This window comes from Chelonoidis abingdonii, chromosome 11 (genome assembly GCF_003597395.2).
Source record: "Chelonoidis abingdonii isolate Lonesome George chromosome 11, CheloAbing_2.0, whole genome shotgun sequence".
Classification (NCBI taxonomy): domain Eukaryota; kingdom Metazoa; phylum Chordata; order Testudines; family Testudinidae; genus Chelonoidis; species Chelonoidis abingdonii.
In genome coordinates this window covers 51470861-51486481 of record NC_133779.1, presented here as the reverse complement: position 1 = coordinate 51486481, position 15621 = coordinate 51470861, and the positions used below count along the sequence as shown (strand labels likewise).

Genomic DNA, 15621 nt, shown 5'->3' with positions numbered 1-15621 from the left:
TCATCAAAATTGTCAATTCTACATCCTAACTGCAGGATCTTCATCAGTGTCTCTGATGCAAGAGGCAAAAGGACCCCAAAGGCTTTCTGGAACCTATGGAGGGACCATCTGTGGGGTCTCCACAAGTTAAGAAGGCAAAATCTATGTGGGATTTACCTGGATGATTAAAGCAGGACACTCACATGTGGTTTCTTGCAGAACTGCTTTGCTGATTATAACCAGCCTTTAAAGGAATGCAACCTGGTTTGCTTTAAAGCTTCAGAGATGTTCTGTTCTGAAGATGCAGCCTAGGGGGAAAACAGACAAGCACGGCTTTATACCACTTCACTTAGTGCTGAATGTATTCCAAGCCGTCGCCGCCGTAAACCGAAGCGTTCTTGGGGCTGCTCTAGATTTACAAAGGCCTCTTTGGAGCTGCCTATTGGCTGGGCCGCTGCCTAGCCTCTCCATAGGTACACGAAGGGCTACAGCTACCATACTGCCAACCCCATGTGTTTAAAAATCACGTCTGGCCCCTAAAAACCACAAGATTAGCTTAAAAATCATGAGATCGTCAAAATGATATATTTAAGTTCTTTTTCTTTTCTTTCTGGGCCTTTGGGGTCATGTTTTCAAGCTTTTCTTTGCACCCACCCTACTTTGGGGGGGAGGGGAGCAGAGATTCTCATTTAATCACATGGCTCTAGGAGTTGATCTTTATCGTCAAATATCGCAAGACTAGCAGTAAAATCACGAGATCTGGCAAAGCAAACTCCTTCTTCCTCCTCCCAATCCTTATCCATACCCCCCATATCCCCTATGCTGGGGTTTGGGGACAGTATACAGGTGCGTATCCAGCTTTTCCCTGATCCTTTGAAGTTTATTTATGGCTCCTATATGGCCCGGGAGCATCACAGGAGAGCCTGTCAGAACTGGCCCCTAACATTTTTCAACCTGTATGTGTGTAAATTAACATCTAGAAGATTAAGAAGTTACACGCAGTCTGTTCTGTGTCCGCTTATTTAGATCACGTGGGACGACAGTGCTTTCCCCTCCCATTCCTTTCACAGGGAATAATGAGATAGAGCAGAGCCAAATTAGACAAAATCCTTCACCTGGAGATAAGCTTGGCTTAGCTATCTCTGATTTAGGCTTAGTTTTCACTCCGCCTACCATCTGTGCTTAGAGAAAACAGACACGTAGCATTTAAAAAGGCAGCCTTATTTCATTAAAACACTAATTTGTAGCTCTCCTGAGTGCTGAGAAAAGCTTGAAATCGTGACCCGTGCACTGAAAAATATAAATCAGAAAGAAAAGCGGCCTCCTCACACTTTATTTTTTCAGTCTCACAATCATTGGGTGCCTGGGGTCGTTCATACTGGAAAGGCCTGAGTCAGCCCCAAATTTGGGTATTGTAATCCAAGCCAATCTTGGCGCCAATCAAAAAGTTTCCATGGTTAGAATGATTTCTTTTCAAGTTCTGACGGAAATTGATATTTGAAAACAAAAACAAATAAATATATCTTGGTGCTGGTGGCCTGACAAAGCAAAAAAATCATGAATGCTCCTTTAAAAAAAGAAAAAAAATCAATGAGATTGTCTTAAAAATCATGAGATTTTAAAGAAACAAACGAGTTGTGGGTTCTGTTTATTTGCCTCTTGGTTTCTGAAACTTTAGGGAGCATTTGGGTCACATTTTTTACTTTTTCTCTGCAACCTCATGGGTGAAAAATATACTTTTTCCTCTTTATGCAGAAGGAGAGATTCATGGGCATTCCCATGACTCCAAGAGCTGGGGTTTTAAAAAACACAACAAGACTCACACTAAATATCATGAGAATTGGCCCCAGCGATATCCCCACAATGGTTTGCAGCCCAAACATTGCAGCCTGGGGCTACCACATGAGAACCAGAGGGCGTAACTGGCCAGAGATGGCACATAGACAGGCAGGCTAATTTCATGGGCCAAGTGCCATTTTCAGTCCCATGATCATTGGGGTGGGTGGCGTCCCGCACGCTGGGTCGGATCTGGGCATGATTTTGGGGAGGGGGGGTTGCCCCCAGTTCTGAGGTGAGGCCGGAGTAAATTCCTCCCCTGCTGCTGGGGAAGGGGAGGCCCCACCCCAGGGCTGGAGGGAGGATCAGGATTCAGAACAAGGCTGGGCCTGCTGGAGCCTGGAGCCGTCCCCATAGCAACCCCAGCAGCTTGCCTGAGCAAAGAAAATGGCTGATGTGGCCTCCGGCTTGGAGGGGCTGGATCTGGGGGCCCTGAACCCAGAGCAGCAGGCACAGCTCACGGAGTTCAAGGTGTGTGTGGGGGCGGGAGCTGGGGCACCCCCTTAAAGCGAGGGGGAGGCTGGGTCCAAGAGAATCACCTCCCCCCAAATAATGGGGCAATCCCACCCTAACACAGGAGGGGGTGGAGAAAGGTTCCCCTCTCCCCCCTCCCTCTCCCAAAAGGAAGGCTGCTCCCCCCCAAGAAACTTTTCAGTCTGGGAGGCATTTCTCCTCCTCTTCTTCCCTCCCAAAAAAGTAGGGTGCAGGCCTGAGGCAGCTCCAGGACCCCTTAACTGGGGATGTTAAGGGTTAGTTCTACAACCCTATGTCGGCCCCCCAGTAAGGGGCGGGTGCTGCTGGTCCCAGTCACTCCTGGGGGAAGATTGGATTGCTTACCCGATCAATGGGCTGTCTTGACCGTATAAGGGCTATTGGCAAGACATCGGTGGCATGAGCGAGGCATGGGGATGGGGGCACAGACTTTGATCGAGTCCTGGTTTCACTCCCAGAATTGTCCCCCGAAAGTGTTAATTTTCATCCTGTTCTAAATAACAGCCAGACTGGGTCAGACCTGTTGTGCACGGCCAGTGCAAGCGAACAGGGTAATTATCGAGTGACCCATCCCTTGATGTCCAGTCCCAGGATCTATTATTTCCTAAGAAACTTTTTTTAGCCAAAAATGCAGATTCAGCAACACTGAAATGTGTTATGAATTCGTGTCAGGTTTGCAGAATTGTTTTAGTTGAAAAACCTTGGGGAAAAAAGTCCAAAAATAATCAAAATGGTTTGATTTTTTTTTTTAGTTCAAAACAACTTTTTGTTTCAAAGTTTCCTTTAATGCTATTAACAATCAAAAGTGTTTAAAAATGCTCAGAATCAAATCAAAACGTTTCATTTAGACTTGAAAGAAACGTTTCATTGGACTCAAAATATTTTTTCTTTGATATGCCAAAAAAGTTTTGAAAAAAAGCTCATTTTCAGTTTGACCCAAAATAAAAGTTTTCTGATTTTGTTGCCAGCCAAGTGAAAAAACCCATTATCTGCACGGCTCTAGTTACGTTGAGCTGGAATGGTCTCAAGGATAAATCACAGATTCCTGGATTTAAAGCTATGAGCCAGAGGGCTGACAATCCAATTTACTGATAAACAACCAGAAAACCCTGAAGTGCTTTTGACCCTACCCAGCCAGCGCACATTTCGCCTTTGCACATAAACTGTAGCTGCTCCGTTTTGCCATCTGCAGAGTCAAAGTATTTAGGATTTCAAAAGATGTTTGATCAGGCGTTAGTGCGTTTCAGTCATTCCTCCAATTTAGGGAGAATATTCTCATCAAGGTGATAATTACTCATTCAGCTTCCCCAGGGCCTGATTTAGATTAAATCTTAGATCTAGGTATGTCAGTGAATAAAATCTAATACGTTTATTAGCGCGTAGACTGCAAAGTTGGAAAAACTGGGTTTTATGCCCAGTGCTGCTACTGAGCTGCTTGAACTCCACCCTTCTGGGCCCCTCTGTCACCCTCAGAACTTGTCTGTCAGGATTCCTGGATTCTATTCTTGGTTCTACCACTGGTGCCTAGTGAAAGAGTTGACCTTTCTGTGCCTCAGTTTCTCCATCAATGTAATGGGCATACATGATATTGATTTACAGGATCATCCCTCACAGGGGGAATTGTGAAGATTACCTAGCACAGGCCTGCACAACTCATAAAGCGGTGAGGGCCGTGTTACTCCAAAGAAAACAGCTGAGGGCTGAATACCCTAGTCCCACCAGAACAGCCCCCTCAGTGCTGCCCAGCCCCGCTGAAACACCCCCCCAGCCCCCCTGAAACATTGCCTGCCCCAGCGCCACCTGGCCCAGCAGAAACAACCCCTCACCCTCTCCCTCTCCCTCCTCCCAAATATAAAGCCTCGCTGCCACTGCCTGCCTGCCCGCTCGGCTCGTCATCCCCCCATGAAATAAGGGGAGGGGAAAAGGGGGACAGTGTGAAGAGATGAGATGTGACTGTCCAACACACAAACATAGGGGCTGCAGGGAGCCCGGGGTGGGGGAGGCAGTGTGATGGGGGCCAGGGAGGGAGAAGGTCTCTGGATCAGGGAAGGGGGCTGCAGTCAGGGCAGGGCAGGTGCAACTAGGGTGACCGGACAGCAAATGTGAAAAATCAGGATGGGGGTGGGGGGTGGGGGTAATAGGAGCCGATATAAGAAAAAACCCCAAAATCAGGACTGTCCCTATAAAATTGGGACATCTGGTCACTCTAGGTGCAACATGGACACACACACACACACACATCTCCCCCGGGGATTTCCTGGCTGCCCACAGACAGTTCAACCCCCTGCCTCGATCACTACGGAGGCCACCCTGGGACCAACCAGCACAGTAGCTGCCTCGCCCCCAACCAAAGGGGAGGCCTGGGGGGGTCTCGGCCCAGTCGCCCCCCAAAAAAACTGCGGCTTGAGGCCAGGCCAGTCGCTCCTCCCCGTGCTCAGCACTTACCAGCTCTGCCTCGTGCCCAGCGCTTCCCACCTCAGCGGGCCCTGGAAGTGATGCACCCGCTATACACCAGGAGGAGGAAGCGGGAGACGGATACACGTGCGGTTCTGGCTGTTAGGGCGGTTGGAGCGCGGCATGCATCGGGCTGTGAGGTGGGGCCACCCCGGGCAGGGGGCGAACCCAGCAGCCCCACCCTGCCACTTGCCCGCGGGCCACACAGTGAGCCCACGCGGGCTGCATGTTGTGCAGTCCTGACCTAGCATCTGCATAGCACTTTGGAGATGCAGAGGACTACCTAAATGCTATGTATCACTGGTGCTTCAGCAAAGCACCATTGGACTAATGAAACCAGGTTACTGCCAGTTCAGAGCTGCATCCCTTAAACATACCTCTGCTGTTGTGTTTCTGTGCAAGTTCTTCAGGGCAGGGACTGTTTCTAGTATATACAACACCTAGCACAACAGGACACCAATCTCAGCTAGGGACTCTAAGCACAGAAATAAGAAGAAGATATTAACTAGAATATAATTGTTACGAAGCACAGCAAGTGCTCTGAAGAGCTGTGGTGCTTTATAGGGCGGCAGAATTAACTTTTATTCTAGACCACTAGAGAAAACCTTTTCATGCAAAACTCCCACAAAAAAACAGTGATCCTTGTTCCGTCTGACAGGTTGTCAAAGGGGACCCCAGCGAGAAACCTGTCAATTTGTTTAGTCCTTGCAGGGATGAGAGATTTTTTGCAAGGATTATTTATGAAACAGGACCATCTTAGAGTCCATTGCAAAATCCTTTCCTTACATCCCTCCCCACCCCCCGTAAGCCCAAAAATGTAGCACATGGCGTTCGTTTTCTGGGAGGGCAGTAGGCCTGGTTCTTTGATTTACACTGACCCAAATCAGGTGTCACTCCGTTGAAGTCAATAGCGTTACAGCGGTGTAATGCTGAGAGGAGAATCAGGCCCGGGTCTAATGATTAGACCTGGATCAAGCAAGAATGTACTGTCAGCAAGAGCAGTGTAAATCTGAACTAAGTCACTTTGGATTTACACCACTGTAACCAACCGCCCAATTCTCTTTTCAGTCACACCTGTCTACTTCCACTGCAGAGCAGAGAGTAGTCTTGTATCTGACTCTGGGTGTCAGGATTCCTGGGTTCTGTTCCTGGTTTTACCGTTGGTGACTAGTGGAAGAAGTGACCTTTCCGTGCCTCAGTTTCTCCGTCAATATAATGGGCATAAATAATATTGATTTACAGGATCATTCCTTACAGGGGGAATTTGGAAGATTACCTAGTATCCGCATAGCACTTTGGAGACGCAGAGGGCTACGTAAATGCTATGTATCACTACTGCTTCAGCAAGGCACCGTAAGACTAATGAAACGGGGTTACTTCCAGTTCAGAGCTGCATCTCTTAAACATACCTTTGCTGTTGTGTTTCTGCTCCCAGATTAACACTCGCATTGCCAATGAGAAGTACTTGAGGTCTCACAAAGAAGTTGAGCTGCTGCTATCAGGATTTCTGAGGTAATTTCATCTTCCCAACAACACGGACACTTGGTACTAACTGGAGTCTTGAAAATTTACCTCCAACACCAGACATGCTGCTATTGGCTCAGTTGCCTCACTGTGCCTCAGTTTTCCCTCCTCAGGAGATGGTCTTCCCCAGTACGACTTAGTCCTCTCGCCAAGTCAAAAATCTTTCCCTTCCAGGACAAACAGAAAGCAGCCCTCTCCCCTGCTCACAGGCTCTTGGCTCCTTTTGCCCTCCCTGGGCTCAGGGCCTCTGCTTTGGTCACAGAGGTTTTCACAGTCCCTTTGCCCTGGATGAATCTTTCCCCTCTCAGTGCTGTAACTCCCTCTCGCTCAGAGGAGGAACATAGTCCATATGGTCACCCTCAGCATAGGGCTTTCTACACCACCAAGGGGCCCATGCTGCCCCTCTGCTGCAGGATTTAGCCCCAACTGCTCAAGCAGTCTGCCCTCAACTCAGGATTGTCTTGCTGACTCAGTGGCCTAGGCTGAGACCCAGCCTACCCCTGGAGGACTCCCCCCTCCCAGTTGTGGCTCTCTTCAGAGCGTTCTCCCTTTATATGCTGTTTCCATCTTCCCAGCATGCCTCGCTCACTCTGTCACATGCTCCCTGGACAACAAGTCCCATGGTCTGGGAGGGAGTGAAGCACAGGTGTAAGCTGGGCCTGAGCTCCCTTTAAAAGACCAGACCGTGATGCAACCAATTAGCCAGAGATGAGATGATTCAGTGAATATCTCCCCCCATTTCCCAGCATGGAACAGGTTGCAGTTAGCAAGTGCACTGTAACCCCCAGGCATCTATTCTGACCCCCATTCCATGCAGCTGACCCAGCAGGATTTTATCAGGGAGAATCAGAGCTACTTGTGGAAGCTGTCAACAGCTTTACCCTGATGTATTATGGATACTGTGTGCCTGGTTGTCTTCACACGTACCCTACTGTAAATCAGGAGTAACTCCGTCAAAGCCAACAGAAATACTCTAGCGTGAGGCTAGAACTGAGCCTTTCCCTGCAGAGGTAGGCCGAATGGCAGGAGCGTAGGTGAATGCAGATTCCAGTCCATCATACCAATATCTAATTGCTTTCAATAGGATTTCAGGTTACAAGGTGCTTGGGACATTATCCCGGGATAGTATTTAACCATGATGAAATTTTTGCGGTTTTATTTCAGGTGAAATGTATGTTTTCTTCCCCATTTGTTACTAATTATCTTATCGATTCCCAATGCAGGGCTGTGTAATTCAGTGAGGAAGCTTTAATTGTGATAAATATTCCTTAGCTTTGTGCCAGTCTAAATTGTTGTGGGGTTTTATAAATATAAAATTCCCTAAAATTGAAGGCAAACATAAATTAAATGTTTCTCCTCAGTAACTAATTGGCTTATTGATTCCCAATATAAAAGTGTAATTTACCAGTTTGTCTTCTGCATCTCCAGACAGGGCTAACATAATAAGCCACCTGTCAAGGTATGATTCCCCACTCTGAACCTTAGCGTCCAAAAGATGGGGTACCTGCATGAACCCCTCTAAGCTTAATTACTAGCTTAGAAATGATAGAGCTGCCATACCCAAATATGTTTTTGGGACACCTTTCTGGCCCCCACCCTTCCTGGGGACCCAAGACCCAAAACTTCCTTGGGTCTCACACCCAAAGGGAAATAAACCCATTCCTCCCTCCTTTTCTTTCCTCCCAGGTTTCCCTCCCGGGTAACACTGAGATCCCTGGTTTCAACTTCCTTGAATCTTAAAACAGAGAGGAAACTATCACCTTCCCTCCCTTCTCCTCCCCCTCCCTAGACCTCTCCCTGAGTAGAGAGACAGTTGATCTAACACAGAGAGGAAATCCGGTTTTCTCCCCCCTTCTCTCCTTTCTCCACAAAATTCCCTGGTGAGTGCGACCCCCTCCCTTGCGTCTTACACAAGAAATAATAAAAAAAAACATCATCGGTTCTTAAAAGGAAGCTTTTAATAAAGAAAGAAAACAAAGTAAAATTGTCTCTGTAAATCAAGTATGGACAATAAGGTACGGTCTTTCAGCTTATAGACAACTAGAGAGAATTTCCCCCCGCACAACATAAATGGTAAGTGCTATGCACAAGATACAATCTTCCAACAAATACACATGTTGCAAATAAAGAAAAACAATCAAAAGATAAACACGCCTTTCTAACTGTACTTACTAAACGAACGAAAGGCTGTTTCAGTAAATTGAGAGTCTGTATACATTGTCTGGTCCCTCTCAGAACCCAGACGAGACAAAGAAAAAACCAAAAAGCAACAACAAAGCTTTCTCCACCAATTTGAAAATATCTTGTCTCCTGATTAGTCCTCTGGTCAGGTGTTCCAGGTTTACTGAGCTAGTTAACCCTTTACAGGTAAAAGAGACATTAACCCTTAACCATCTGTTTATGACACCACCACAAAAGCAATCAGTAAAACTCGGTTTAAAGTCTATTTCTCCCCCTTTTTCCTCAGAGAAGTTATGCTGAGAAGACCAGAGAATATCCCTGAGTTTGCAGCAGGTAAAACCATTATTTTAATCCTGTTAGACATGAAAAGCAAGACCTGTTAGTATTATCATCATCTTCAGAAGTATTGAGGCAACAGTTTAGAGAAAGTGAGCCAGATTCTGTCTAGCTTACCCCAGCGTAAATCCAGAGCAACCCCACTGAAGCAAGGGTTGAATTGGAAGGGGGGGGGGGGAAGGAGAGTGGAGCTATTCCAAGCTTCACCCGCAAAATAAGCTCCTCGTCTGTGAGTTGCCAAAGTGGGACACGGCTCACAGCAGGTAGTGTGTGTATTCAAAATATGATCATTTTGCTGCTTGGTGCTCCTGGGGATCCCATAGACTCTGCTCCTTCTTGTCTGGCAGGGAAAATATAATGGGTGGCATCTCCCAAATGCCACCCATGTGAGGCATCAAAATGAGATGCCACTCAGAATAAGTTGGGCAAAGTAAGTCTGCGCCCCTTTGTCTCCACTCTTATGTGAGAGGAGTGAAATCGTTAACAGTATTGACCATGAAATCATCATGGCAGGGCACCTGACTTAACCCATTGCGGAGCTGAATGACACAGTTCACATCTCTCTGAGCGACTGTCCCAGGCTCTCGGCTAGGGAGGCCACCTGTCCAGGTTTGAACCAGACAGTCCTCTTTTGGGCTAGTTTGTCCCCCATCCAGCACTGGGACCAAACTGGCCGTGGTTCTGTCCAGTATTGGCCAGGGGACACCATTTTTAAGAGCGCACCGCTCCACCCGGTCTGGCGTGAACTCAAATGCTGAGGGGGCAGGGACATGCCAGCAGGGGGCAGGCCAATACCATTTCCAGAAGTACTGGAATGCCCAGTATTCTGGGACCATGTGCTTTGCCATCCTACGTCCGCAGACTCAGGCAGACCCCGGTGCAGTGGTTCTGTTCTGTTCCCATCTTTGCCCCACAGTAGCTCAAGATGTAGGGTTTGGTTTGGTTTTTTTGACGAAAGGTGAGATTTTGGAGAACGAGACAGTCGCTTCAGAGCCCTGGCATATGGGCACACATTGGCTGCTTCTGAGCCCCGGACAGCAATCAGTGGAGTTTCTTGGGATTGACACGCTGCAGGCACTGATAGCAGCAACTAGCCCTTTGGCTTTTTGTGGCTTGCCTTTGTACGGAGCAGCTTGCTGCTGGAGGGCTGGGGCGAGGCGACTGATTACGGAATGAGCCGCTCGTGGGACAGAGCAGGGGGATTACCCTGTGAAGGGCAGCAGTGAAGAGGAGAAGCCCAGGCAAAGGCTGAGACACTGCAGAATGTGTGGAAAAGCTCCTGCAGAGAAGACCCTGAGACCGAGGGAGCTGGGATAGTGAGGGGCTGCAGTGAGCAGAAGGCTCCTGGGAGAGACTCTGACTGGGAGAAGGGCTGAGGAAGGCCGAGAGTCTTTGAACTGGGACCTAGTGCTGAGGACTCCCTACCTACAGGGAGAGAAGGACTGAACTGGGGTTGGGGCCTGAAGGGTCAATATGTAAAGGCTCAATAAATGGGACCCCATGAGGGGAATGTGTTTTCGTGACCTGTGGACTGTGAGTTATTAAGGGGCGCTGAAGAGGGGAGAAGCTGGGAGCAGGGCACTGCAGAGTGACCTCTGGCCAGGAGGGGGCACTCAGTCAGTGGCCACCCCACTACAGCCTTGTTATTTCTACTGCACGGGTTTCCAGTCGTCCTTTGCTGTGGAAGGTGTGGCCTGCGGCCATTGCAGATGTTTGGAATGAGCCTGTTCATGGCCCACTGGGGCCTCCAATGATTTACTGTTCTCCAAAAGATCTGGCTCTGTTGCGCTGGGACGGAAGTCTAGATGCCAGGGGCTGGCCTATGCTGGCACCCCGTCGAGGTTTCCCTCAAGCCGCTAAGGAAGAGTCTGGTTAGAAACTGGATCTTGGGCTGGTTAGAGTCTCTAAAGGAAGGTTTAGACTCTAAGAGGAAGATTGATGGCAAGGTGCACACCAGCCTCACCCCACAACCTTAACTCTGCCCCCCCTGGAGCTGGCAAGAGCCCCTGGGGATGAACTGTCAGTATGACTCAGCCAGGGCTGCCCCAGAATAAACAAGTAAGTAAACATGCCATTTACACTGGTACTTGCATGTAGGCACTGTGGCCTAGTGACTCACCAGACCTGTGTTCTATTCCCATCTGCTGCTGGCCAAGTCACTTCCTCTCTCTGGGCCTCAGTTTCTCCATTTTACAGATGGAGATAATGATACGGCCCTCCTTTGTAAAGCACTTTGAGATCTGCAGCTGAAAACTGCTGGAGAAGAGCGTGGGCTGATGCCAATGTATTTAACGTAGCGTGGTGTGTCACACAGCTCTGTGTTCTGTCATTCATCTGCATACACCACAACTGCCTTCGCTGTGTTACGGGGACAGATTCACTGATTGATTACAATGGGCGTTAGGCACCTAAACTACCTTTGTGAATCTGGGCCCTTAAGTGTATTTCCTGGCTTTCGGAGGTTTGACTCTAGGTGCATCTGGGAGGCTACAAGGCATTGGAGGTCAACTTGAAATTGTGTTAATAATATTTTGGGCAGCAAATTTACCATATAGACCCATCTATTGAGCACGGACATGTGTGGAATGAGATGGAGAGGTGCCTTATCGGTCTATCACCATCCATCCCCAGCCATTTATCATCGGTCCAGCCACCTATCGCGTCGGTCTGTCTATCACCGTTGCACATAGGTGCCGAATGACACAAAAGATGCCTTTCACCAATATTTCTTTTCACCTTTCTCTGTCATTTCAGAACATTTTACGGATCCGGAGCTTCCAATGAAGACACAGAAAAAACTAGCGGAAAAAGCAAAGCAGGTGAATTGAGAGAGATGTGACCCACTCTTTCCTTGCTGAAGCAGGATAGAAATTTAGGAGATTTTTTTTTGATGATTCTTAGATTCATCCTCTAGATTCTCTGGAATGTGTTTATTTTTATTCTGAAGGCTTTGCAATATGGCAATAATAATTCTCAGTTGTATAGTGTCCTCTGGAGGCAGAGAGAGAGATTGCATCAATATGTGTTGCTGGTGATGTTTCATGCTTTACAGCTGTATGTTCTGATGGCATCATTAAACCAGATCTGCTGGTCAACCCTGTTCTATTCATGGAGGATTCCTTTCCCTTCTCTGGCTTCTCTCCTTGGCAAAGGAAATGACAAAGACAGGAGGCAGATCTCATGAAAGGAGGGCTGCTATTTATGGGGCAGATTTTTTTTCCCTAGTTGCAGTGGTCGTAGTGATGGGAATGAGGTACCAGCTAGCTTCTCAAAAAGGTCTCCATCAGTCACTCTCACACCTGCCCTTCGTCCTCCATCCTTTTTCTGTCTTTGTCAGTGTATGTGGACAAATACATTCCTTTGGGCTTGATCCTGTGAGGTCTGAGGCTCTCCTTCAGGGAGCAGCTGAGCACCAAAGGCAGCGTTGAGAGGGTAGGCCAGTGTTCAGCTGTCAGCCACAGTTCTAGAAACATTTCTCCACTAGGAATAGTATTTGTAGCAGGCATCAAGTAAAGGCCCCAGCAGAGATCAGGGCTGATTGTGCTGGGTGCTGCACGTTAGTGTTTGGATGAGGGTAGCACCCTGTGGTATTCAGTTGTTACCCAGTGCGTAAGGTGCTTCCAGGAGATCTGGTTTATTCTTGCTGGTTCCACCAGGCTGGGCAAAGAGCTTCATATTATTTATCTCATATTTTCCAGTCTTTCTGTCAGGGAAGCTCAGTCGTTCAAGGCACTACCCCAATACAACAGCAGGTAGGAGCCCCAGCTCAGGAGCTCATTGTGCTTGGCACTGCACAAACCCAGAACAAAGAGATACCCGGCCTGCAAAGAGCTCACGTTCTGACCAGTCAAGGCTGAGAGAAAGGATCATCATCTATCACCTTCTGCGGATGGTGGGACGGAGGCCCAGGGACAGAAAGTTACAGGCACAAGGGCACATAGGGTAGCAACCTGCCAGGAACTTGGAGGGGGAGCACAGGTTGCAGGAGGAGACTGTGTGGAGGAAGCACCAGGAAGTCAGTCTGTGTGCTCAAGGCTGGAATGCTGGCTGCAGTTATAACATCTTTGTAAATAGTTCTAGCAATAAACAGCAAGTTTGGTCTTGCAAGCATGGAGACCCTTCATGCTATCACCTGGCCTGCAGTCCATGTAACACAAGGAGGGGGAGAGCTGGGAACTGAACCTAGATCAATTGATTTGCAAACATCTAGAAGATAAAGTGATAAGTCAGTATGGATTTGTCAAGAACAAATCATGTCAAACCAATAGGATAGCTTTCTTTATAAAAAAATAATATGGAGATATACCTATCTCATAGAACTGGAAGGGACCCTGAAAGGTCATTGAGTCCAGCCCCATGACTTCACTAGCAGGACCAAGTACTGATTTTGCCCCAGATCCCTACGTGGCCCCCCTCAAAGACTGAACTCACAACCCTGGGTTTAGCAGGCCAATGCTCAAACCACTGAGCTATCCCTCCCCAACCCTGTTACTGTGACAGGGTAACAAGCCTTGTGGATGGAGGGAAGCGGTAGACGTGGTATATCTTGACTTTAGTAAGGCTTTTGATACTGTCTTGCATGACCTTCTCATACACAAACTAGGGAAATGCAACGTAGATGGAGCTACTATAAGCTGGATGCAAAACTGGTTGGAAAATCATTCCCAGAGAGTAGTTATCAGTGGTTCACAATCAAGCTGGAAGGGCATAATTAGTGGGGTGTCATAGGGATCAGTTCTGGGTCCAGTTCTGTTCAATATCTTCATCAATGATTTAGATAATGGCATACAGAGTATACTTATAAAATTTGCGGATGATACTGAGCTGGGAGGGGTTGCAAGTGCTTTGGAGGATAGGAATAAAATTCAAAATGATCTGGACAAACTGGAGAAATGGTCTGAAGTAAACAGGATGAAATTCAGTAAGCACAAATGAAAAGTACTCCATTTAGAAGGAACAAACAGTTGCACACATACAAAATGGGAAATGACTGCCTAGGAAGGAATAATGCGGAGAGGGATCTGGGGATCATAGTGGACCACAAGCTAAATATGAGTCAACAGTGTAACACTATTGAAAAAAGCGATCATCATTCTGGGATGTATTAGCAGGAGTGTTGTAAGCAAGACACGACAAGTAATTTTTCTGCTCTACTCCACGCTGATTAGGCCTCAACTGGAGAATTGTGTCCAGTTCTGGGCACCACATTTCAGGAAGGGTGTGGACAAATTGGAGAAAGTCCAGAGAAGAGCAACAAAAATGATGAAAGGTCCAGAAAACATGACGCATGGGGGAAGACTGAACCATTTGGGGTTGTTTAATGTGGAAAAGAGAAGACTAAGAGGGAACATGAGAACAGTTTTCAAGTATGTAAAAAGTTATCATAAGGAAGAAGGAGAGAGAAAAATTGTTCTTCTTAACCTCTGACAGGACAGGACAAGAAACAATTGGCTTAACTTGCAGCAAGGGCGGTTTAGGTTGGACATTAGGAAAAACTTCCTAAGTGTCAAGGTGCTTAAGCACTGGAATAAATTGCCTAGAGAGATTGTGGAATCTCCATTCGAGATTTTTAAGAGCAGGTTGGACAAACGCCTGTCAGGGATGGTCTAGATAATACTTAGTCCTGCTGTGAATGCAGGGGACTGGACTAGATGACCTCTCAGTCTTATGATTGATTCTATGATCATCTCTGTCCTAGCCCAGCACTTCCTTCTTCCAGTGTGAGATACACCCCACCTTCTGGCAGCAGCCATGTTGCCCACTGCCAATGCGGCAAATCTCCATCACATTCCCGCAGGAGACGTGCATGGCCCAGAGCACAGGCTGATAGAAAAAAGAAACCAAAGCCGCTCTGACAAGACCTGGCCTCTCGGAGAAAGGCTCCTGGACTAATTTAAATCCAGTGACTTAACTGCTGGCTTCGGTCCCCATCAGAAAATGGCAGACAATAATGCTGTTGAGCAACAGGGCTCACTTTTGTGTCGGAGTGCAGCGCCCACATCCTGGGCTGCCTTTCCCAGCCACGGGGCTGAAGGGTGAAGTCAAAGCAGGGGGAACCAGGGAAGGGTAACAAATCAACTAGCCGCGTGAATCGCTGCTGACCCCTGCTGAAGCTTGGTGGGAGGTGTTTAAGCCACCATAACTCCTTAGCTCCAATGGCCGAAGGTGAGTGAGATTTATCCCTGTGCAGGGAGCCAGCACAGGATGTGACTGGTTTTCTCCCCTTCAGCAGAGCCAGCCTCCTGCTAAATGTCCTGGGGATAAATCTCAGGGCTTTTACAAGCCTCCTTTCTCTTCAAGGCGGGAGGGTAGAGAATAGAGCACTGGCTCTCAGGAGACCTGGGTTCTATTCCACTGCTCTGCAAGGTGACTGTCAGCAAATCACTCCCCCTCCCCATGCCTCAGTTTCCCCATCTGTAAAATGAGGATAACGACACTGCCCTGCTTTGGAAAGCACCGGGGGATCTGCAGATGCTAAGAGCCAGGGAGTCTTATTATTTCAAGCCACAAGTGCGTTAGCTCCAACATCGTCCTGGTTCCCAGGAAGGACAAGCTGACATTTCTTCTTCATCCCAAAGCTGCTTCTGGGCACAGGTTTGTCTCCATAAAACAGCACCCTGAGGCCAGCTCATGTCTCTGCGCTCCCCCTGCCATGAAACGCTATTAGTTATTTCCCAGCAGTGCCCAAGACTATTATAGAATATCAGGGTTGGAAAGGACCTCAGGAGGTATCTACCCACTCCCTTGCTCAAAGCAGGACCAATTCCCAACTAAATCACCCCAGCCAGGGTTTTGTCAAGCCTGACTTTAAAAACCTCT

At 47.8% G+C, this 15621-nt stretch overlaps 1 protein-coding gene across 1 annotated transcript; it reads left to right on the top strand.

Moving 5' to 3' along the window:
- Positions 1-2176: 2176 nt before the first annotated feature.
- Positions 2177-11897, top strand: RIIAD1 (regulatory subunit of type II PKA R-subunit domain containing 1). Its single transcript, XM_032767984.1, has 4 exons — positions 2177-2286; positions 6197-6273; positions 8753-8799; positions 11557-11897. Exons 1-4 carry the CDS (start codon positions 2203-2205, stop codon positions 11628-11630), a joined length of 282 nt encoding a protein of 93 aa, XP_032623875.1. The 5' UTR covers positions 2177-2202; the 3' UTR covers positions 11631-11897.
- Positions 11898-15621: the final 3724 nt, after the last annotated feature.